The 22,972-nt window shown below is 61.5% G+C and overlaps 3 protein-coding genes across 28 annotated transcripts in view; 1 reads left to right on the forward strand and 2 right to left on the reverse strand.

Annotated features, from left to right (window-relative positions):
- ADAP1 (ArfGAP with dual PH domains 1) overlaps positions 1 to 2,287 on the forward strand; it is a 34,492-nt gene extending 32,205 nt beyond the window's left edge. For both annotated transcript variants that reach the window (XM_069569734.1, XM_069569733.1), the window contains exons 10-11: positions 136 to 364; positions 447 to 2,287. In XM_069569734.1, coding sequence (XP_069425835.1) covers positions 136 to 364; positions 447 to 475 — 258 coding nt within the window. In that variant the 3' untranslated portion in view covers positions 476 to 2,287. The remainder of the gene's footprint in view (positions 1 to 135; positions 365 to 446) is intronic.
- GET4 (guided entry of tail-anchored proteins factor 4) lies at positions 2,116 to 16,656 on the reverse strand. Of its 8 annotated transcripts, none has more exons than XM_069569735.1 (9): positions 16,079 to 16,656; positions 12,506 to 12,584; positions 12,216 to 12,297; positions 11,733 to 11,882; positions 10,071 to 10,209; positions 8,754 to 8,894; positions 7,237 to 7,312; positions 6,913 to 6,985; positions 2,116 to 2,741 (listed from the first exon to the last, which is right to left on the reverse strand). In XM_069569735.1, the coding sequence occupies exons 1-9, from the start codon at positions 16,231 to 16,233 to the stop codon at positions 2,656 to 2,658; spliced, it is 981 nt and encodes a 326-aa protein (XP_069425836.1). In that variant the 5' UTR covers positions 16,234 to 16,656; the 3' UTR covers positions 2,116 to 2,655. The 8 variants fall into 8 exon arrangements, 4 of the variants coding, with proteins under 4 accessions (XP_069425836.1, XP_069425837.1, XP_069425839.1 ...); XM_069569736.1 differs by lacking the exon at positions 16,079 to 16,656 and adding an exon at positions 15,426 to 15,950; XM_069569738.1 differs by lacking the exon at positions 16,079 to 16,656 and adding an exon at positions 15,471 to 15,940.
- Positions 16,657 to 16,887: 231 nt separating this feature from the next.
- Positions 16,888 to 22,972, reverse strand: part of SUN1 (Sad1 and UNC84 domain containing 1) — a 41,932-nt gene continuing 35,847 nt past the window's right edge. For all 18 annotated transcript variants that reach the window (XM_069569719.1, XM_069569721.1, XM_069569723.1 and 15 more), the window contains 4 exons: positions 22,059 to 22,174; positions 20,824 to 20,991; positions 18,930 to 19,022; positions 16,888 to 18,575 (listed from right to left, as the gene is read on the reverse strand). In XM_069569719.1, the coding sequence (XP_069425820.1) occupies positions 18,462 to 18,575; positions 18,930 to 19,022; positions 20,824 to 20,991; positions 22,059 to 22,174 (491 nt within the window). In that variant the 3' untranslated portion in view covers positions 16,888 to 18,461. The remainder of the gene's footprint in view (positions 18,576 to 18,929; positions 19,023 to 20,823; positions 20,992 to 22,058; positions 22,175 to 22,972) is intronic.

Raw genomic sequence — 22,972 nt, forward strand, 5'->3', positions numbered from 1 at the left:
TGGGCTGGGCCCTCCCGTCACTGCAAGGCAGGCCGGCCCGGGCGGTCTGCTGGGTGAGCTGGGGGGCGGGGCTGCACGCAGCTGAGTGACTGGCGGGAGCAGCCGCCCTGTGCAGCACCCCCGGTACCCCCCCAGGACGCCTTCGCCCGCGGAGAAGTCTTCATCGGCAGCAGAGAGAGCGGCTACACGGTGCTAGACGGGCTCCCACCGTCCACCCAGGGCCACCACTGGCCACACGGGATCACCATCGTCACGCCAGAGCGCCGGTTCCTGCTGGCCTGCGAGACGGAACTGGAGCAGCGGGCGTGGATGGAGGCGCTCCGGAAGGTGGTGGACAGGCCCATGCTGCCCCAGGAGTACGCAGGTGAGGCGGGGGGTTGCTGGCCGAGAGGGAAGCCGGGCGACCCCGGGCAGCTGTGACCTGGCGGGGCCCTGTCCTTCTGCAGTGGAGGCCCACTTCAAGCACAAGCCCTAGCACAAGGAGGTCCCGGAGGCCCGAGGACCCTGGACTGCCCGGACGTGGCTGCAGGAGGCCGCGGCCAACGGGGCCCGAGCTTCAGCCACGAGCACCCGTGTCTCTGGAACCCCTTCGCGGGCTGGCCCAGCCTGACCCCACCACGCTGCTGCCCACCCCCCATGGGACACCCACAGCACCCCCACCGACCTCTGCCCGCCAGACCCGCGTTCCTCTGAGGACCAGCCCCCAGCTGCCACCGCCCACCTGAGCGGGAAGCCCCTCCCACCAGGAAGCTGGGCTGTGGGGACAGAGCCAGCCTGCATGCCCCCCTCCTAACACGTATTTATTGAAACCTGCCGTGTCGGTCCTGGGGTCCTGGGGGCCAGAGCGGCAGACGTGGATCCCATCCTCAGTGAGCTGACCCACACGGATGTGTGGGTCTGGGGGGTCGGGCCCCCACGGCAGGAGCCCCAGGACCTCAGGCCTCAGGCCTGGCTGCCCCTGGGCGCCTGCCACGCCGACTCGGGACTCCACGCTGACTGTGACCCCCCCATCTCTGCCTCCCCTGTCTCTGACCCCTCAGAGGATGGAGCCTGGGCCCAGCTCACTGTCTGCAGCCCAGCATGCTGCTGGCCAGTGGTAACTGCCCCAAGCCTCCCTGTGTGCCCGGGGTGGGGGGACAGGGCCGTGGTGGAGCAGGACGTGTGTGTGGGTCACCCGCCAGGTCATCTGGGTGCTGTCCTGTGTGGCCACGACATGCTCCCAGGGGACCTGGACCAGCTGCTGGGACCGAGAGGAGGGCACTGGGCCTCGGCCTGGCCGGCGGGCCCACAGCCAAGGATGGGGACAGGCGCCCTCCTGTGAGCCCGTCTCCCCTCGCACAGTGCAGACCCATCAGAAAGCTGGACCCTGGGCAGGGGCTGCAGGGGCCAGCAGGCAGCACAAGCCCCCTCCACCGGGACCACTGCCAGGGCTCGCCAGGTCAGGGGTCACCAAGATGGCTGGGCCAGGTGAGGATCGCTGTGAGGTCACCCGGGGCCAGAGCGCTGTCTCCCCAGACCCCCTGCCCCTGGCGGCTCCTTCAGTCCAGGTCCCAGGAAGCCCAGGTCCTCAACTTCCAAAGCAGGCAGGGGGCCTCGCCCAGGGTCCCCAGATCTTCCTGACCACGCGGGGCTGCCCAGGACTCAGCCTTGGGCCCTGGACAGCGGCAGCCCGCTGTCAGTGTGGACTCTGCACGCCCACGTGCTCTGCCAGGAAGCTCTGGGAAAGAGGAGCTGCGTGCCCAGCCAGCAGGGAGCATCTCTCAGAAAGAGCAGACCCCACGTGGCGGTGCGGGAGCCAGAGGCACGCAGCCCGCCTGCAGACCTCACAGCACCTCCTGCTCGACGAGACCAGGGCTCAGGGCACCCAGCCCCACCGGCCGCTCGGAGGGCCTGAGAGGCCTCACCTGTCCGCAGATTCAGATACAACACTGTCTATGCCTAAACCATGACACTCTCCCAACACTGGCCACTTGGTGCCACCCACCAAGGACACACTCCAGACAGAGCTGAACACTGGTCCCAGCGCCCGCGGGCCTCATGGGGCGTACAGGCCGCGCTGCTCCCCGCCCACACCCGGCCCCAGGAGCTCCCTCAGAAAGGACCACTGCTGCTGAGCCCAGTATAAAGGATTTATTTAAACTCAACAATGAACACAAACCTTCCTTTAAATTCCATTTTTACAGTAAATGAAATTGTGTACTGCGTTCCTTCCCATGCATGATCACCGGGTATTAACCTACACCTCTTATTATAATTGTGAAAAAATAAAGTGTTTCCCCTTTTGTAACCGTCCCGGGCATCTGGTGCAGCGTCGGTGAGGCACAGGCCTGCTCGTCCCGGGCCGCTCACCTGTGTAAACCCGAGCCGTCAGGTCACGGCCTCCATCACCGGCCGGTGGTAACGCCGCCCCACGAAGCTGGGGGCCCCGCAGCCTCCTGACGAGAGCTGTTCTGACGGCCAGGCGCTGGCTGCCCAGCCGTCCCTGGGGCACGGCGGCCAGGTCCCCCGCCCCGCCGAGCCCTCCCCAAGCAAACCAGACACGAGGGCCGGGAGGAGGCGCCGCAGGGCCTGCGCTTTATTGGGGTCATCAAGGTACACGGCCCGGCCCGGGCCCCCACGCGCCCCGGCCCCGCCGCGTCTGTGGCTCCGCGGGCATCAGTCGAGCTCGATGGGGCTGCTGTCGTCCTGGCTGTCCTCGCCCTCTTGCTCCGAGGAGCCCATGAGGCTGCTCAGGAGGTTCCCTGGAAGGGGCGCGGCACTGTCAGCCCCAGTCCGGTCCCACCCCGCGGCCCCACCCTGCGCCCTCCTCCTGCCCCACGCCCTCCTTCCGCCCCGGGGGGCCTGTGGGGGCCCGGCACGGCCACCAGGACAGGCCTGGGGCACCGGGGACCGAGCAGCGGGTTCACTCACTCGCAGGTTACCTCTCCAGTGCCCCAGGAATAAAGGAGATGTGTCGGTTCTAAAGCAACTGTGGCCGCCTGTGGGCCTCGTTGGGCCACTTTACCTAATTTTTATCCAAAGAACCACTCCTCCGTCGATACAAAGAGCAAAGTTTATAAAGTGCCCGAGCCCAAACCACACAAGGGAGCAAGGAAGAAAGGGTGTGTGGTGCCCCCAGGGTGAGCCTGCCCCAGGGCGGCACTCTGGGACTGGTTCTGCCGGAAAAGCAGGGCTGCTGATGAGGCCCGAGGGGCGGGAGGACTGGAGGCGGTGAGAGCCCAGAAAAGGGCAGCAGCCCCCACCCCGCCGCTGAAGCCACACCACTCCGCCTACAGGTCAAGTCCGGCTTGTACCTAAGCGGAAACAGCTGCTCAGATGATTCAGGAGACCTTTCCCTGTGGCAGCGCCGATCGACAACGCTCACCCCAGCCTCCCTGCAGATCCCCATGGGGCAGGCTCGCCCTGCGATGGCCTATCGGGCAGGGGACGAGCCGAGGGCCTTGCTCTCCCGGGCCGGGGGCCCTGAGGCCCACGGCAGCTCCACAGCAAAGGACAGGGGCTGGGGGTTCATGGAGAAGGGGCTGTCTGCCTGTCTGCGAAGCTCCCCCCAAGCAAGCTGAGAAGACCGGCTGCCTGGCCTGCATGTCCCCCGGGGACAGTGGCGGGCCCGGCACATGTGGACTCTGTAAGGCGCTTCATCTGCTCAAGAGGAAGCCTAGAGCGCTAGCGATGCCAAAACCCACGTCTGAGTGCAGGACTCAGCTGGCCCCTGCCCTGCGGGAGGGCAGGGCAGCCAGGACTCGGGAGACAGAGGCAGCACAGACAGCGGGGCAGGGAGAGGCCTGGCCCGGAGAGGCAGCGTCCGGGCCCGCACCTGCCAGTGCCCAAGACACACACTCCCAACACGCTCTAGGGTCAGGGGACGGATCTGGAGTCAGGCTCCAGCAAAGAAAATCCCAGAACCTCATAGCTTCCCTGGTGAAACTGCTGAGCTAGGACCACCTGCCCGTTAAGTGCCAGAGCCAGAACAGACACTGCAGGGAAAGAAAGCTACAAACCAACATCCCTCATGAACACTGACGCAAACGCCTCAGCAGGACACTCGCAGACCCAGAGCGGCAGCTGGGGAAAGGCTCAGCGCCACGGCCAGGCGGGCTCTGCTCCTGGAGTGGAGGGAGGCTCCACATGTGGAAACCAGTCAGTGACACAGCCTGACAGGTGAAGGGAAACCAATGGTCATCAATGGCTACAGACAAAGCACTTGACAAAGCCAAGACTTTCATGAACACACTCAGAAAGGAAACCATCTCACGCCAGGATGTGATGAAAGCCAGACGTGGGCCACAGCAGCCACCACAGCGGTGACAGGCTTGGAGCTCCTGCCCTGAAACCAAAGGGTCGCTGCCCCACTCCTGCTCAACACGGCCACTGCGCGGCCCACTCACACGCGGGCTTGTTTCCTATGCTCACACTGCAGCTGGCTGAGCCCATGAACAGCCGGCCAACTCTAAGTTACACACCAGTTTTCGGCTGCTCAGGGAATCAACACCCCAACCTCTCCACGTGTTCAAGGGTCAACTGAACTTGAGGTTCTAGCCAGAGCAATTAGGCAAGAAAATAAAAGGAATTACAAATTGAAAAGAAGTAAAATTATCTGTCTGCAAGTGGTATGATTTTACATGTAAAAATTTCCAAAGAGTATAAACAGAAACAATTCTATTTACAATAGCATCAAAAAGAATAAAACAGTTAACTAGCTGAACCAAGAAGGTGAAAGATTTCACGACAGAAAGTATAAAGCATTTCTGAAAGATACGTAGGTGAAGACACATCCCATATTCCTAGACAAAAAGACTTAATATTGTTCAAATGTCAATACTACCTAAAGCTGTCAACAGACTGAATGAAATCTCAAATCCCCGAAACATTTTTTGTGGAAATAAAAAAACCCATCCTAAATTTCACATGGACTCTCAAGGGACTCAAACAGCCAAAACAATCTTGAACAAAACTAAGGTCTTGGACTTTTTCATCTGAAAACTTACTCTAAAGCTACAGGCATCGAGGCTGGGCTTCCCAGGCGGCTAGTGGTAAAGAACCCGCCTGCCAACGCAGGAGACGCAGGTTCGACCCCTGGGTCAGAAGATCCCCTGGAGGAGGAAACGGCGATCCGCTCCGGTGTGCCTGCCTGCAGAATCCCGCGGAGGAGCCTGGCGGGCAAGGAACAGCCCACTGGGGCGCAGAGACAGACACGCCCTAGAAACCAAACAGACCAGGGCGGCCGAGCGGAAGACACGCGCCAGCCAGTGGGAGAGCGAGCCCAGAAAGGGTCCCTCACATCTGCGGCAAAAGGCTTTGGACAAGCGGGATGCGCCCACTCGGTGGGGAAAGGGCAGTCCTTCAACACGCGGTGCTGGGGAAACTGGAGACCCGCACACCCAGGAACCAAGCCGACGGCCGCGCGAGCAAGCACCACGTCAAAGGTCCCCTCAGACCGGACCAAGGACCACATGGAGGCCTCAGCCAGCAAAACTCTTAAACCACAGGGCAAACGCTTCGCGACGCTGAGCTTGGAAATGACTCCAAAGGCACCAGCAACGAAGAGCAGCAGAAAACAGGGTGGAAATTTAACGTTCGTGTCAAAAGACGCTCCAGGCTCGCGCGACGGGCGGCAGAGGCCAGCGCGGCGCCGTAAAGCGTCACCCTCCAGCGCGACGCCGTAAAGCGTCACCCTCCAGCGCGACGCCGTAAAGCGTCACCCTCCAATTAAGAATCTCAGACAGACTCCAGGGAGTAAAACGGTGCCGAGGAAGGGGAGGCGAGAACAGGCGGACAGAGGTCTTCAGGGCAGCACCACAGTAACGGCGTGTGCACGCTACCGGGCGCCTGTCCGAACTCACAGACACCAGAGTGACGCTGGCGTCCTCAGCCCCGGGTGGTGAGGCCGTCCGAGCAGGGGCGTCCTGACAGGTGGACCCGCTGCAGGCGGGGAGGCTGCGCCGGCGGCGGAGGGGCACTGGTGGGAAACCTCCCTACCTTCCTCTTGGTCTTGCTTGGACGTAAAACTGCTTAAAAAAAAAGCCAACCCACAGAATGGGGGCAGATAGTCGCAGCTCATGCGTCTGGTAAGGACTTGGTAGCCAGTACAGATTCAGAGCTAGGGAAACGACATGAACCAGCGGCCGACGAGCACACGGAAGAGGGGTGCTCGGTCCCTGAGCAAACACGCGGCAGCCCCGGCAGCGCGGGTCCGGCGCCCCCGCGCCCCGACGCCGCCGCCAGCAGCCGGCAGCAAGTGCTGGCGGCAGGCGGACGTGCAGGCCCCGGACCCTCCGCCCCGCCGGCGGCCGTGCAGAGCGGAGCAGCCGCCGTGGGCGGAGGGCGCGTGCTCAGCAATCGCACAGGCCCAGCCAGAAGCACTGAAAGCAAGACCTCACGGAGACGGCTGGCACAGCCACGCTCACAGCGGGCCAAGGGGGAGAACCCACGCGCCTGCTGATGACGGGCAGGTCAACAAGACGCGGTCCACGCGCGCGACGGGCCACACGCCGCCTCAGAGAGGAAGGGAGTCACGGCACCGGCCGCAGCCAGCACCGGACAGGCACCGACTCCACCAGGTGAGGCCCCGGGGGGCGCCAGGCTCGCAGGGACCGAGAGGAGGGCTGGGGCTCGGCCAGGACCAGTGCCCACTGCAGCCTCACGGCCCCACGGCACGGCTGAGGTGGGCAGCGGCATCTAACGTGTGTTTTACCACAAAGCACAGCCGGCTTTGACTCTGCGGTCAACAGACAGGAGCCCCGGGGAGAGCATTCACCGGGGGCAACAGGCCCTACCGCTCTGCTCGGGAGGCGGAGGGCCGGGGCTCCCAGGGGGGCGGGGAGATGGGCCAGCACCCCCCCCTGCCAACGTCGGGCCCCGGACGCACTCGGCTCTGAGCCGCACCCACGGACCCCCACCCGTGAGCCCCCTCACCTAGCAAGCCTCCGTAGGATGACGTCTGCTTGGGCGGCACACCGAAGAAGAGCTGTCCTATCCTGTCGAGGTACTGTGGGGGGCGGGCACTGAGCTGGGCCGCGCCCGGAAGCGTCTCCCCAGCGTCTCCCCCAGCCCCCCAGCTTCTCCCACCGCCCCCCAGCGTCTCCCCAGCTTCTCCCCAGCGTCTCCCCAGCTTCTCCCCCAGCGTCTCCCCCAGCCCCCCAGCTTCTCCCACCGCCCCCCAGCGTCTCCCCATTCCCTCTTCTCCCCACCCCCCACGCCCATGCAGCTTCTTTCCACACAGCCCTCTCCGGCCCTCACCTCGTTGTACATGGGGTCCCGCCGCAGGGATGGCTGGTACTGCTCACACAGCACCGTGAACACCGTGAGCTTCCCCCTGGAGCAGGAGGAGCCAGCACACTGAGGCCGCGCAGGACCACGGGCATGGGGAGAGAAGCCACACGCCTCCACACACGCTCACACACAGCCTCCACACACACACACAGCCTCCACACACTCACACGCCTCCACACACACGCCTCCACACACACACGCCTCCACACACACACGCCTCCACACACACACGCCTCCACACACACACACCTCCACACACATGCTTCCACACATTCACACGCCTTCACACACTCACACGGCTGCACACACACGCCTCCACACACACACAGCCTCCACACACACACACGCCTCCACACACATGCTTCCACACATTCACACGCCTTCACACACTCACACGGCTGCACAAACACGCCTCCACACACACACACGCCTCCACACTCACATGCCTCCACACATTCACACGCCTCCACACACTCACACGGCTGCACACACACACACCTCCACACACACACATGCCTCCACACACACACACACCTCCACACACACACATGCCTCCACACACACACACGCCTCCACACACTCACACGCCTCCACACACACACATGCCTCCACACACACACACGCCTCCACACTCACATGCCTCCACACATGCCTCCACACATTCACACGCCTCCACACACTCACACGGCTGCACACACACGCCTCCACACACAAACGCCTCCACACACACACATGCCTCCACAGACACACACAGCCTCCACACACACACAGCCTCCACACATTCACACGGCTGCACACACTCACGCCTCCACACACTCACACGCCTCCACAGACGCCTCCACACACACACACGCCTCCACACACACACACGCCTCCACACTCACACGCCTCCACACACACACGCGCCTCCACACTCACATGCCTCCACACACAGCCTCCACACACACACGCCTCCACACACTCACACGCCTCCACACAGACGCCTCCACACACACGCCTCCACACACACACATGCCTCCACACACAGCCTCCACACACACACATGCCTCCACACACACACATGCCTCCACACACACACGCCTCCACACACACGCCTCCACACACACACACACGCCTCCACACACACACACGCCTCCACACACTCACACGCCTCCACACACACACAGCCTCCACACACAGACGCCTCCACACACTCACACGCCTCCACAGACGCCTCCACACACACACACGCCTCCACACACACACACGCCTCCACACACACACACGCCTCCACACACACACAGCCTCCACACACATGCTTCCACACACTCACACGCCTCCACACACACACAGCCTCCACACACACACGCCTCCACACACTCACACGCCTCCACACAGACGCCTCCACACACACACACGCCTCCACACACACACACGCCTCCACACACACGCCTCTGCACACCTCCAGCGCCTTCTCACAAGCACACGCTTCTACGCACACTCACCCGTCCACGGCCAGCAGCAGAAACCAGATGAAGTTGAGCAGGGGCTGCACGAAAGGAGGCCCGCTCTCGATGGACGGGTGTTTCTGTGTGTACGTCGTGAACACCACCGAGGCGCTGCTTTTGTTTTTTAAACAGAGAAACCTGGAAATAAGAAACGTCCCAATCAGTGGTTGCACACATCCTCAGGAGGAGGAGATGGGGGCCCACAACCCTGCTCCGCCCACCTAAGGTGCCTGCCAGGCCCAGCGCAGGGAGCTGGGGTTGACAGCGTGGGGACTACCTCCAGAGGGCGCCCGGCCAAGGTCAGCAGAGGGGAGCAGCAGCTCCCTGAGCCCGAGTGCCTGCCTGCCCTGCCGGCGAGCACTTGGGCCGGATGCTGCCCAGCGCTGGCCTCCTCCCTGTGGAGGACGTGTCTGTGGCCAGATTTCAGCGCAGCGTGGGCCCACAACACAGCCAGATGGACAGGGAAGGGCAGAGGCCGCAGGGGACATCAGCACCACGCGCCAAGCTGGGGTCAGGGCGCTCCGGATGGTGAACTGGTTTTGTTCTTGGAGTCCAGATTCGGCAACAAGTGGTGCTGGTGGGGTTCCGAAGCTCCCTGTCCCCCAGCTCACGAGACACGGCCCGGCCCGAGGCCTGGCCGCCGACCCAAGTCCTCTCTGGGAAGGTGGACCTCATTCACAGCAGCGGCGTATCCGCTGGGGGGAGAGGCCGGGCCCCAGTCACCTTGCGTGAGCTCCCCACCATGTGGGCCTGACGCGGTGCTCCCGCCTCCAGCGACTCTGCTGTACCACAACGTTCTTAGAATAAATTGTCCAAACAACTCAAAAGAGAAGACTCAGCTGGGACAGAAGAGCGGGGACACAGAGCTGGGTGGGAAGCTGCGGGCGGCCCCCCATCACCGTGTCTGGACCAAGAGACGTCGGGAAGACAAGCCGCCTCTGAACAAGACCCGTGTCATACGGACACTTCACATCCCAGCGTGGCGCTGAAAATTCAGTGAATGCCTGTGTCCCACCAAAAGAGTAACTCCCTCCCAACCAGATGTGATGGATAAATAGGAAAACAAAACGCACGGCAACAAAAAAGTAACTTAAGGCGTAAAAAGTACTTCTGTCAACAGAAGCGTCCAAGTTGACCTGAGGGCGGGCAGGTCTGGAGCCCCTGAAGGTCAGCGGTAGCGTCATGCTTGGGGACGTGAGGCGTGTGTGGGATGCCAAGTGACTTCAGACCTGTGCTTGCGTGAGGTTCGGCCAGAGGCCAGCCTGGGGCCCCGGGACACCACACGCGAGGAGGGGGCAGCAGGCGGGTACCTACTGGAGGACGGCCTGGGCCACGAACATGTCCGCCTCGCTGCGGAAGCCGCGGGCCGTGGAGTACTCCACCAGCATGTTGGCGCAGCCCTCGCCGTCGCTCGAGTGCAGGAAGTGGTACCGCGACTCGCCGTAGTTCTGTTCTGCGGGCGGAGCGCGGGGGGTGGGCGTGAGCGCGATGTGAGCACAGGGCCCTGTGGCGTCCGCGCACGCCACCTGCTCGGTGGACCCAGCAGAGGCCAGACTGCCCCCACCGTGGGGACAGCCGGGAGCAAGCCAGGAAGGCAGAACCTGAGGCCCCCGGGAGCGGAGCACGCAGGGTGGAGCCCAGGGGCCCTCTGCCCACGTCTGCCATCCTGACGAGGACCCAGGACCGGACGCGGGCTCTTTGGGGACCATCCGTCCTCTGCTGCTCGGCTCTTCTGAGCCTCTGACTCCACACTGGCTACTGCCCTCTGGGTGGGTAACCCCAGCCCCAGCCTGCCCAGTTTCAGTAGAGGACTGGAGCTGTGAAGGGGCCCCCATCCCCCAACCCACCTTCCAGCCAACATCTCCCACCCAGAGCCACTCAGCTCCTACCCCAGTACCCCAGCCACTCAGTCCTACACTGGGATGCCTGGAGCTACTGTCCACCGTCACAGCTGGGGGTGCCAACGGTACCCAACCCCAACCCCAGACCACCCAGCAGCTACAGAGCTGGCAGGACACCCGGGATCGGTGGCACAGAGGCTGAGACCCAGCTACAGGGTAGGGACCCTGGGTCCTGCTCACCCGCCACACTGGGTCCCTCTCCTCCAGGGGAGTCTCCACTGCTTCGGGTTAAGCCTTCTCCACCTTCCAGCCGTTCCCCAGCCCAGCCCAGCCCCAGGTCACAGCCAGCTCCTGGCCGCCTCCAGCACCGAGCTAGTTCCGGGGTCTCCTCTCCCTCCAACCCCAAGAGCTTTCACAGCCTCCAGGTGAGAGGAGAAACCTGGCAAGTCTCCAGCGTCCTCCAGCCCCGGGCAAGCAGCTGCACGAGACCTCAGGGGGCCAGGGCTCCTACAGCCCTTTCACAGGACATTGGCCCCGCGCACACACCCCCGGGGGGTGCCCATCACAGGGGGGACCTGCAAACACCCCTCAGCATAGCCTCCCACGTGCGCAGGGTCCCGCCAACCTCACCCACCATCTGTGCTTGAGACCCTTAAAATACTCAGATCTTCAACTTCAAATCTTTAATATACGCGTACCAGAGATACACAGCTCCCAACCTCAGCAAGGTCTCTGCGCAGGCGCCAGCCGCACACACCCGGCTCCGCAGACTCGGGTAGGCTGGGCACGCAGGCGGACAAGGCGGCGCAGAGCGGCCTTCGGGCCCAGCCAACCTGCGGACAGAGCCCGGCCCGTGCGGACAGAGCCGGCCCGTGCGTCCAGAGCAAAGCGGCTTCTAGCCGAAGCCTTCTGAACCGCCACAGGCCGGGGCGGACAAGGCCGCCCATCGGTGCGGTGTGACGGCCCCTACCCGTGGCCGCCATGTGTCCACCCGGCCTGAGGACTGCCGCAGCGCTGATGGGTCGGCGAGGCCCCGCCCGCGGTTGCCCATTTAGAAGAGAGCGGTGGGTGCAGACGGGCCGGTGGGGGTGGCGGATGCAGAGCCCAGCGCCCGCGGCCACCCGAACACACCTACCTTTCCACAGGGTGAGGGCCAGCAGCTGGTGGAGCCGGGGGTGGCCCAGCTTCCCTGACCCACCGCTGGACCACTTGAGGGCTCGGGACACGAACGCCACTCGCTCCGGGGAGTTGGGGTCCATCAGGCTGAACAGCTTGGCCAGACTTTCTGCAAAACGACAGCACACAGGCCTGACCCGGAGGCACGCGCGCGGCTTCGGCTCTGAACCGGGCATCTACAAGACGCGAGCCCGCCACTCCCGGGGGCAGGCACCGTGGTGGGGCCCTGGGGCCACCCGACCGCTCGCCGCCCGCCTTCACCAGGCGCCTCCCCAGCGGGGCCCGCGAGCGGCGCGGGCAGGCGGGAAACGGGCTGCGGGTGTCCACAGCCACCCCCCCAGGGTCCGTGCAGGCCTCAGTGTGTGAGCACGCGAACGCGTGCGTGCAGATGTGAGTACACGCGTGCGTGTGTGCGTGCGCGGTGGGGCTCGGGCCGCCTCACCCAGCAGCTCGTCGGCCACCTCGACCTCTGCCTTCTCCAGCGACTCCAGGACAAGCATGGACAGGTCAGCGGCGCTGTTTTGCTGTAAAACGTTAGAGAGGCCGGTCAGTGGGAAGAGAGGCTCCTGCCAGTTTTCAGAAGGCGGGGAGGCTGGCCAGCGGCTCTGGCTGCCAGTTAAAAACCAGTGGCCGACCGCACCTAGGAAACAGTTCTGAGCACCGAGGCGGGACACGGGCATGCTAGGGCCGCCCTCCAGCCCTCTCCCTGGATGCTCTGCGCTGACGGCTCACCTGCCCGTGGCTGAAGAACAGCAGGGCTCCGGAGCACATGAGCTCGCGGGCCTCAGCGTGCTTGCTCTGGGCCATGTACCTGCGGGAGAGAGGGCAGGCCGTCAGGTTCCACCACACAGGCCCGCTAAGCTCGGCCACTCCCCACCCCCGTCTGGTGACCGCGTGTGGGCACCGTCTCCGACCACAGCAGCACCTTCCTGGTGCAGGGCAGGGGTCTCAGCAGAGGGACCAGGGAGGGGCTGAGGGCCACTTCCAGCTTCAGACACAGGTCTGACCGTGACAAAAGGCAGGGGAACCTGGCCAGGACCACGCATCGGGGCCGATGGGCTGCGAGGCCGTCCCCTCCCCTGAATGCTTTCCACCGGGAAGGCATCTCTCTGGGGACAGGAGTTGGGAAAAGCTGGCTTCCCAACTGCAGGCGGACCTATGGGCAATGAGGCCCACACAGAATACAAAGGGTGCTTCCTCCACAACAAGCAAGACAGAGATCCAGGGTGGCAGGGTCAGGCCTGAGCTGAGCACAGGACACCAGGCCCACTGGCCACATGTTCCTCTCGGACAAACAGGCCCGAAACCCGTCTAGCCGGTCAGACCTGTGTTCCAGCCCAGACAAGCCGAGTGGGAGATGCGAGAGGTGCGCGGCCAGCAGGCGCGCAGGAGAGGCGACAGGGGAGCCCTGCTGCCCTCGGGCTCAGGCCGGGACCAACTACGGAAAAGGGCTTTTATGCACCCGGCTCGGGAGCAGCAGCCTCAGCCTCAGCGCACAGGGTGGGACCAGGAGGAGACACCCACAGCCTGGGAAGCACCCAGGGCACCTGCGGGCGTGGGCCGGGCTTCTGGAAAAGCGAGCCCTTGCAGGCCACGGCACAGATGCTCACAGCGGGCTCTGCTTCACGCACACGACAGGCTCTGGATCCTCCCCCGAAGCACAGCTAGAGACAAGCACCTAAAAAGCCAGGGAGAGACCGGAGGCCCGAGAGGCAGACAGGCCGGGTTCCTGGGGCAGCAGCCCCGGTTCCCAGTGACCACAGCCACACAGTCCTGGCAGCCCTGCCCACGGGAGAACCGCCAGTGGCTGGAAACCCCCCAGCAGCGACAGGTGCCCCGAAGCCTGACGCGCTTTCTGCACGCCGCAGATGGACATGTCTGAGCCCTTCCTGTCCCGGCAGAGAGAAGGCTGAAGAGAGTGCCCGTAACACCTGGGACGGAGCTCGGCCGCCCTCGTCCTTGGAACCAGCAGCTCCTGCCCCCCTCGCGCAGCACACATCCTGTAAATCCAACCCAGTTCCTCTCCCCCTCCTCAAGCTGCTGGGGGACACAGTGTAAGCGAATTAAAATAGCACAGATAGGTGAATTTATCCAACAGGTGACCGGATGAGACGATGCGGCCCCCGCACCCGCTGCCACTCAACAATAATTAACTAGTGACACGTGTAAGGGTGGGCCTCCGAACGGTCACGCTAAGGAAACTTGAGAAGTCAGATAAAAAGAGGACATGCTATACAATGCTACTTACACAAAATCCCAGAAAATGCAAACCCACGTATCATAACAGAGATCAGTGGACGCCTGGGGGCCAGGGGTGAAAAGTCATCTTAAAGGCAGAAGAGAAAGCTTTGGGGCATGAGGAGTATTTTCAGTACTTTGGTGATAATTTCTTGCGTGAATACATATGTCAAAACCCATCAAATTGTACATTTATATAAATGCTTAAAAGCACTTATAAAAAAGTCATTACAAGAGTGAGGCTGAATTCTTCGGAAGCTGCCAGCCACGAAGAGCTCTAAGCCAGGACTGCAACCGCAGGTCTGAGCACGGATGACGCCCTGCAGGCCGACTCAGCTGGGCCCTCTGGACGCCCACTAACGCCACCCTGCTTGGGTCCACAGCTGACCGTTCACTTCTCAGGAGTCCTGAACACGTGTAGGAGCCCCTCAAAGACCAAAGAGGAAGCCAAGACGTGGAGAAGAGGTTTAGCAAGTTGTCCTGGGTTACAGGTCACTGAGCAGAGGAGAAATGTGAATACAAGTCAAGGCAGGGCTGGTGGTCACCACAAAGCACACTTCGGGCACAGGGAGGCCACTTCAAAGCTAATCAACAATCGAGCTCCTGGCACAGCGGCGACTGCAGAACTGGCTCACAACAAGGAACGCTGTGTTTATTTTTGGGACGATCCAGTTTTGCTGATTAATCACTGGGGCAAATATTTATACACAAATCCCTGAGAAAAGCAAGCACCAGGCAAATCTCAAGCGCTACAGAGCTCCCATCCTACAGATCTCATTGGCTGGGCTCCGGGCAGAAGGCTCCATGTTACAGACTTTAAACCTGCTTACACCTTTGACTCATCCCCTGAAGGACAATTAACTCCCTGCTCCCTGGTCCTCTGGGCCACCGAGCCCAAATACGATCTGAGGCAGGCTCACTCGCACTGCGTCCCAACCAACCAACCACCAAAACAGAAAGCACTGCCAGAGTTCCCAAGACACTGATTCAACCTGCCGTTAAAAGAAAAATTTATATCCAGGCCTAAATGTTTTAAGGCAGACCTTACTGCCCATAAACATCACAGCAAAGTATTTGCCGCCCTGGGACAGTTTGGAAAAAAAAAAACAAACATTCCGCAGAACAGATTAAATCCTCTAAAATTATCTTTAAATGCTAACAAATAGCCCAAGTGTTTTCTGGCAAGAACCCTAAAGGCTGACAGCATTTATGTAATATACAGCAATGCCTGACGCGCAGAGAGACAGCTAGGAAATCACAGCAGCAGCGGCAGTGACCGCAGAAACGGTGTGGCGCGCTGCAGTCCCGAGCAGAACCGAGCGAGGCGGCGCCCGGGCAGCCCCTGAGGCCACCCCAACAGCGACATCGCGTTTCACCCCAATGCGGCCAAGCAGGCAGTAGTTCCTGAAGTTACCTGACCTCTCCTCTGCGCTCACGGCCCATCCTGTGAGGGACTCACATTCCAGAAGCTCAACTGCCGCACGTGGCCAGCGAGCCGCACACGCACCACAAAAACACCGGCTTCACGGAAACAGCCGGGTCAGTAACACGGTGAGCAAGGGCGACGCAGCAGGAGAAGCCTGTTTACAGCCTCGCGGCCGGGCGCCGAGGGAGAACCGGGGGGCGCGGAGCGAGGCTTTCGGACTCAACGGCGCTCAGGGCGGGGGAGGGGGCGAGCGGCCGCGGCGGCTCCGGCACCCGGGCCGTCCGCACTCTCGGCCAGGGCTTCGGGCCCACCCGGGGTCCCGGCCGGGGCTCCGGGTCGGGGGCGGGGAGCTCCAGTCCCGGGCGGGGGGCTCCGGGTCGGGCGCCGGAGTGCGCGGGCCCGGGCGCCGGCGGGGGCCGCGGGGGCGGGCGAGGGGCCGCGGCGCCGCTCCCGGGCTGCAGCCCGCCCCCGGCCGCCTCCCCGCCGCCCGCTCCCACCGCCCAGGCGACGGGCAGCGGCGCGGGCCAATGGCGGCGCGGGGCGGCGCGGCGCGGCCAATGGGGCGCGGCCGGGGGCGGGGCGCCGGGCTCCGCGGCCGGGCGGGGAGCCCCGGCAGGCGGCGGCCGCGGCGCGGCGCCTACCTGAAGAAGAGGGTCCGGTACATCTGGTGCGCCTCGTAGTAGTCGCCCTTCTCGACGCTGGCCCGCAGCTTGCCCTCCACGCGCTGGACGCCGCCGCGGTTGCGGGCGCCGTTCCGGGCGCTCTCCTGCTCGGCCATCGCCGCCGCCGCCGCCATCGGGCCGGCGCTCCGCGCAGGGCTGACGCTGTCGCAGGCGCGGTCGGCAGCGCCTCTCGGCTTCCGTCCCGGCGGCCTCCGGGTGCCCTCTACGGTGGCCGCGAGGAGCCGCGCGCGGCCGCGGAGGCGGGGCGCGGGCGCGCACGTGACCGCGGGGCGGGGCGGCGCCACAATGGCGGCGGCGGCGGCCCCGTGCCCGGGAGCGCGGGCAGGGCGCGCCCCGCCGTGGCTGCGGCCGCCGAGACACTGAGGCCGTCCGGGGAAGACCGTGTTCCCAGCCGTTCAGCGGGGCGCCGGCGGCTCGGGGTCCGGGCACAGCGCTCGGCTCCGGCGCCCGACACCCGGCCCCGCCGCTGACTGCTCGCGGGGGGCCCGTGGGAAACGCGGAGACGCGTCTGCGGCGGGAGCGCGCACGGCGGGGGGGGCGCGCACGGCCACCGCCAGGGGCACGCGCACGGCGGGGGCGGGGGCGCGCGCGCCGAGAGGCTCGCTGCCCGGCGACCCCGGCCCAGACGTGGCAGAGGCGACCCGGCCGGAAAGGGTCGGAGGAGGGGTCGCTCAACGCACTGTGTCCCCCTCATCGCCCGGGGCAGAGACGAAGCAGGTAGAGAAAAGAACATACTGTTTATTATCCATCTGAAACGTCACATGCGCTTTAAAAAGTTAAAACTCTTTATTTAAACATTTCGGTAGCGTCTTACCAATTTGGTGGCAGCAAAGAAGCTCTACCAAAGTATGTTGAAAAGCATTTACAAAAATACATTGCACAGAGTCCTGTCTCGCATCTTTAAAAATAAATATTCAAAATATTTCCACCCCATCTCCCAAATTTAGCTTTATATAGGAAATTTTGATTTATATATTTATCCTGTAATATATGAAACATATGTATACATTTTATTCAACTTAACTGCATAGGCATTAGTTTCAATTCTGACAAGAGTGAAAAAAAACCCTAGTGTATGTGGCTGTCCTATATTTGAGGACTGTTGTGCAATGCACATAAAACTCTTCAGAAAACCAGTCAGCACCATCATTTTGTCTTTTTCTGAAAATACATTTATGGTACACCAAAAAACTGTCTTAACCCAATAAAACTTAAATAATTCTTAAGGTAAAACATCTGTAACTTTAAGTGCCTTGCAGATACATTTATAAAGTCTGCTCAGTGAAACAGTCTAAATATTAAATATTAATTATAACCAAAACAAAGAGAATGGCCGAGTCGTAATAAAAGGCAAATCCAACCAGAGCCAGCACAAAGTGCTGCTGTAAGAACAGTGTCACCAAATGTCCTGGTTTCATGAATTTGCCACGTGGGACAATCTCCTTTAATAACTGTAAGTGGAATAAAAACATAAGCCTCTGAAAGACAGAGCATGTTAGTGTTTGCTTTGCAGCAAAATTCAAGACAAAACCTGAAAATACCCAGAAGATTGGATTTCTTGGTTCCTATTCATAGTGTGAAGTGAAACTGCAGGGAGAACCTGATGGGATGAGCCCAGTGGAGACCTGAGAACTCTATTTACATTTTATACAGATCCAGACCATCCCCTCTTGAGTCAGATACACTTCAAACCTGCAACAAAGGCAAACACTCCAGGGTTCCTGAAGGGATGATGGAAAATCCTTCTCAGCGGTGGGAGCATGCTAAGCAGGAAACCCCATTTTCATTACTTCTGCACCTGGTGATATAAAGGACCACTTATGCTAACAGAGGAGCAGCTCATCCTAAAGGGAGGGAGTTCAGCTCTCAGCTTTGGTGACACCGTTCATCCCTGAAAGACGTGTGCTGGGTTGAACACGTATCTGCTCCCAAAGGCCCTTTCAAGGGGCTGGTGAAGGCTGCTGTCAAGGCCTCAAGAACACTCCAAACTTTTAAACTTCCTTTGCTTTGTTCCTGATGTCAACCAAGTAGTTTTATGTTCAAATCAAATCCCCCCCACCCCCAAAAAATAAGTGTCTGTGTGAACCATACATTCAGATGAATCCCCAGAGGCCACCTGTGGCTGGTAGGCCTCTGAGCCCACGAGCCAGCATGCAGTGTCTGCTGGGGACGGGGCAGCGGCCGGGCAGCGGGCATCACTCCACCCTGGGTCCTGCCGGCGGTCGGCGTGTGTATTTCAGGGGCGACTAAATGCTGCAGTCTACGCCTGAGCCCATGAAGGGTTCCAGTGTTCCGGGCTGTTCACTATATACAAAATGTACAGGAATAGCGGGTCGTCTCTTTACTCAATAGGCTCGCCATGAACTCTGAACCGGTAAAGACACGTGTATTCAGGATGGCCCCAGTTAGAAAAAATCCGAAGTTCCACTATTTGGAAAGCTCCTTCCGTTTTTCTCTGTAATTGAGGGGAAAAGAAAAAAGAATCACACGTTTCATATCAACACGCCCAAGCCCCATCGCTTCCCCAGCTGTGAGACGTGAGATGAAGCAGCCAGGCTGGGGGTGAAGCTTTTAGCGTGGAGCGCATCGCTGCAGCACACAGGTTCAGGCCGCTGCGTGCGACACGCTCACGCGGGCCAAGCTGCGCGCTGGCGAGGTGCACTCGGGCCGGAGGCGCTGGGAGGCGCGGGCCCGCTGCCTCGGGGGCTGGCCCTCACACCCCGTGGGCGGTCCTCTAAGTGTCTGTGGGTCCTGAGGCCGGGACCGTGGCAAGGGAGCCCGGGGTGTGCAGGAAGCATGAGGTCCTTACCGGGGCCGCGAACATCTGGAGAGACTCCCCTTCCTGGTCGTAGGTGAACCGTCCCAGGGGCTGCCCTTCCTCCTGATACTCGTTTTCCAACCCCTGAAACAGAGCCATCTGGTCACTGAGTAAAGGGAAGAGACCACGTGGTGGTGGGGTGGGCTGGGCTGGGGGCCACGTTTCCATTAAAGCAGGCGAAGGCCCTCCCAGGAAGGCCTGCTGTGCGCTGGGCACTGTGCTATGCGCACCTCACAGACCCAAAGCCTGTGATGCAGGCGTTGTTTCCCGTTTTATGGGTCAGGAAAACAGGCTGGGAGAGGGCGAGCTGACCAGGCAGCAGACCAGGCAGCCACGTGGCCCGATGCTGCCCTCCACACTCCAGAGTGGAGCCCCAGGGCACCTGACGAGTGCGGGAGAGGAGGCCAGCAGAGTGAGGTCGGCTTACTGCCAGAAAGAGGACGGTGGGTGAGGGACGGAGTCAGTGTCTGTGGAGACGGTCTCCGTTTGGGAAGATGAGGGAGCCCAGGAGATGACGGTGGTGACGGCTTTCCACAGGGTGAATGCGCCTAAGACCCCTGAACTGCACACTCAGAGAGGCTTAAGGTGCTAAGCTTACGCTCTGTGTATTCTGCCACAATAAAAAAGCAACCAGTAGGAAACAAGTGACCATTTAGATGTCTGTTTCATAAAAGGAAAAAGGACTTTCTAGGTGTAAAAACGGCATGGAGATCACAGGTGATGACCAGGCGTAACTCAATGTGGGATTAAGACTCCCCAGGAGGAAGTGTATCTGACAGAATGACTCATGACCAATGTTTCATATTAAGAAGCTAAAATGTTCATAAGGAGACTAAGATTCCAGAAGATAAAGAAAGACTAAATAGACTCTACAAAAAAAGGAAACGCGCGTGCGAAACACACAGTCACGAAGATTAAAATAGGAGCCATCAGGCCAGTGGAGACTTAAAAAGACCCAGAAAGGGGCTGCGAGGTGAGGAGCGCCTCTCAGACTAACAGCACACGAAGGATCAAAGGCCCCTCGCACCCCCGAAACCCCCCGCTGCCCGAGTGTCTTTCTGCGGAGTCACCGGAGAGGGAAGAAGCTCTGGAGAAGCTGGCACGTGGACGGGGCACTCTGGGTAAGCGGCCCGGTGCACAGCGGCAGGAGGTGCTCCAGGGTACCCAGGCGCCAGATGCTGCTAAAAGCGAACGCTGACTGCTCACTGCCACCGACAGATTCTTAGGGTCAACTTGCTCTTTCAGGGTGAGAAGTGAAAGTTTATGAATGGTGTTGCCTCAGACTGTGCATTTTTTTTGCCAAGCTATGCAGCTTGTGGGATCTTAGTTCCCAACTGGGGCCTGGGCCCGGCAGCAGAGGCACAGCCTGCCCGCTGGACGGCGGGGAAGCCCCCCAGCTGCGGCTGTCATGGGAAATGCCAGGGTTGACGGTGGCGTCCGAGGCGCTGGGACCTGGACGTCCTCTCCCAGCACCCGTGCTGTCCGCACACCGCAGTCAGAACAGACTGCACAGCTGCGCCATGGGAGGCGCGTCCTCCCGCAGCCCCCGTCCCTGGAGAAGTCTGGGGACGTCTCCGTCCACGTCAGCGGGCAGAGGGGAGGCCACAAGGGGCGACACCAGCAGCATACTCATGTCCCAGACTTCTTGGGGCTCACGTGGGAGGCTCCCAGGGGGCTGAGGCGGGGTCTTGGGGCTCACGTGGGAGGCTCCCAGGGGGCTGAGGCGGGGTCTTGGGGCTCACGTCTGGGAGGCTCCCTGGGGGCTGAGGCGGGGTCTCGGGGCTCACGTGGGAGGCTCCCAGGGGGCTGAGGCGGGGTCTCGGGGCTCACGTCTGGGAGGCTCCCAGGGGGCTGAGGCGGGGTCTCGGGGTTCGGGCGCACTCACGTAGACCGCAAAGTCCTTGGGGGCGCTGGTGATGCTGCCCGTGGGTGACAGTGCCTTCGGTATGTGCTCCAGGGTGAAGGCGGTCGGGCGGATCGTCATTGACAGCCTCACCACCAGGTACCCCTGGGAGCCTCTGAACGCCCAGCAGTTCCCTGGGTAGATGTCAGGCTGGGGAGAGGAAGACACTCTTAACGCTCAAGCCGCTTCGAGCAGGAGCCGCGAGAGAAGACTGGCTGATGCTGAAAAAAGCCACAGAATTTCTGCTGGTAAGAAATGGTCACGCGTAAAATCAGAAATAGGAAGCGAGGAAAGGCATCTGTGACTTCACCCCAAAGGGCCCCGTGCGCAGCGTGAGGTGAGCGCCCAGTCAGGCGAGCCTGCGGGAAAGGGCGGCACGCAGCGCTGCGAGTGCCTTGGGCGCAGGGAGAGACTCCATTCCCAGAGCAACAAGGAAAGCACAATTCAACTGACACCTCTCACCACCTCTCACGTTGCAGACAGACCATAATCCCCACCAGACAAAACCCGCTCTGTGCTGGGGGTGCACGCCCCACGTGCTGAGCCCGGAGCAGCGGGAAGCAGCCACCCTCCGGCTGAACGGGGAGCCCACGTTCACACCCTGTGTGTGGACACAGCCCCAGATGACAGAGGCCGAGCGCTCCCCGCTAGAGGGCTTGTGCTGCGGCGGAGGGCCCGCAGCCCTCACCTGGGGCCTGCCGTCCGGAGGCCAGGACCACCTCCTGTCCACCCCGGCACCCCGTGTGCGTCTCCGCCTCTCCCAGCGCACCAGCCGCCCGCCCTGCGCCTGGGGCTCCGGGTCCCCGGCAGGGTCCTTCCAGCCTGCAAGGGGCCAGGCTCCCCAGGGGCAAGCCAGGCTGCGCCCTCTCAGACAGCCCTGGGTCTGAGCCGTAGGGGACACCCCTGAGAGACCGTGAGGCCAGCACAGGATGGCGCGGGCAGCCTCGCCTGCGCCAAGTCCAGAAACAAGCCAGGCCAGCAGAGGCGTCAGAAATCGCCTCTGAGTGAGCGGGGACGACGGGGCCCGTGAGGTGTGGGACTCTGCTCCTGGGCCCCGAGCTGCTGCGTGAGGCACACCCTGGACCGCGGACTTGGGACTTGCACGCTCCAGCCTGCAACTCTGTGGAAGCAGAAGGCACACACCCCCAAACGGTCACAGCGGCACCACGCCTGCTCAAGGCCGGGACACGCACGCGGCGGCCCGGACGCCTGCTCACCTGGATGGCCACGCGGGGCGACTGGGAGAAGTACCAGAGCGGCACACCGAACAGGCTGATGAGCGCGGTCTTGGTCTCGTACGTCTCGGAGCAGCGGGTACTCAAGATGCTCCCCCCTGCAGCAGAGCGGAGACGCGGCTCAGCGTCTCATCCTACTGTTTCAGAGGCAGCATCACTCCCACCTTAGGGATCTGGTTGTAGTGTTCTAAAAATTCTCAGGTTTCTAGTCCTGTAAATAATCTCACATGAAGACCAGCTCCAGCCTTACTTTTCAAATGTTCATTTATGTGCCTGACAGGGTCTAGCTGCAGCACTGGGGAGGCTCGTGCGCGGCTGTGCTTGGCCCCCCAGCTGTGGCGTGCGGGCTCCAGAGCAAAGACTTAGCAGCTGCAGCGCTCAGGCCTAGCTGCTCTGCGGCGTGCGGGGCTGTCCCGACCAGGGACCGAGCCGTGTGCCCAGCACTGCGCGGTGAATGCTTCACTGCTGGACCGCTGGGGAGCCCCTCCAGTCTTAATTTCACTTTTTCCAAATTCAGAGTCGACAGTTCAGAAATGTTTCAAGACACACAGTCCTAACGCCAACAAGACACTGGGCTCCCCGCCTGCCACGATGGGGGCAGTGACGCTGAGTGAACTTTTGTTCTCATTTTGAAATAGAGAATAAAGAATCTAACCGGGCATCAGCACTGCCTGACGGGAGTTTTCAGACGGCCTTCTTATTGCTGGGGTGATGGGAAGTGTCTAATAGGACAGGATTTCTATTTGGAAATAAACAAAAACGTCCTGGAAGTGGATAGTGGTGACTGCTGTAACACAGCAAGAATACTAAAAGCCACCCAACTGTACACTTGAAAATGGAGAAGTCTGTTGTATGAATTATATCTCAGTAATTACAATAATAAAAATGTTAAAAAA

The sequence above is a fragment of the Ovis canadensis genome, chromosome 24 (assembly GCF_042477335.2).
Source record: "Ovis canadensis isolate MfBH-ARS-UI-01 breed Bighorn chromosome 24, ARS-UI_OviCan_v2, whole genome shotgun sequence".
NCBI lineage: Eukaryota > Metazoa > Chordata > Mammalia > Artiodactyla > Bovidae > Ovis > Ovis canadensis.

Coding starts and splice junctions, on each gene's coding strand:
- GET4 (XM_069569735.1), bottom strand. CDS start 16,233: ATGGCGGCGGCGGCGGCGATGGCCGAGCAGGAGAGCGCCCGGAACGGC. Junction 11,883..12,215: donor GGTGGCCGACGAGCTGCTGG/GTGAGGCGGCCC, acceptor GTCGTTTTGCAG/AAAGTCTGGCCAAGCTGTTC. Junction 7,313..8,753: donor CTGCTGCTGGCCGTGGACGG/GTGAGTGTGCGT, acceptor CTCCTGCTCCAG/GGGGAAGCTCACGGTGTTCA.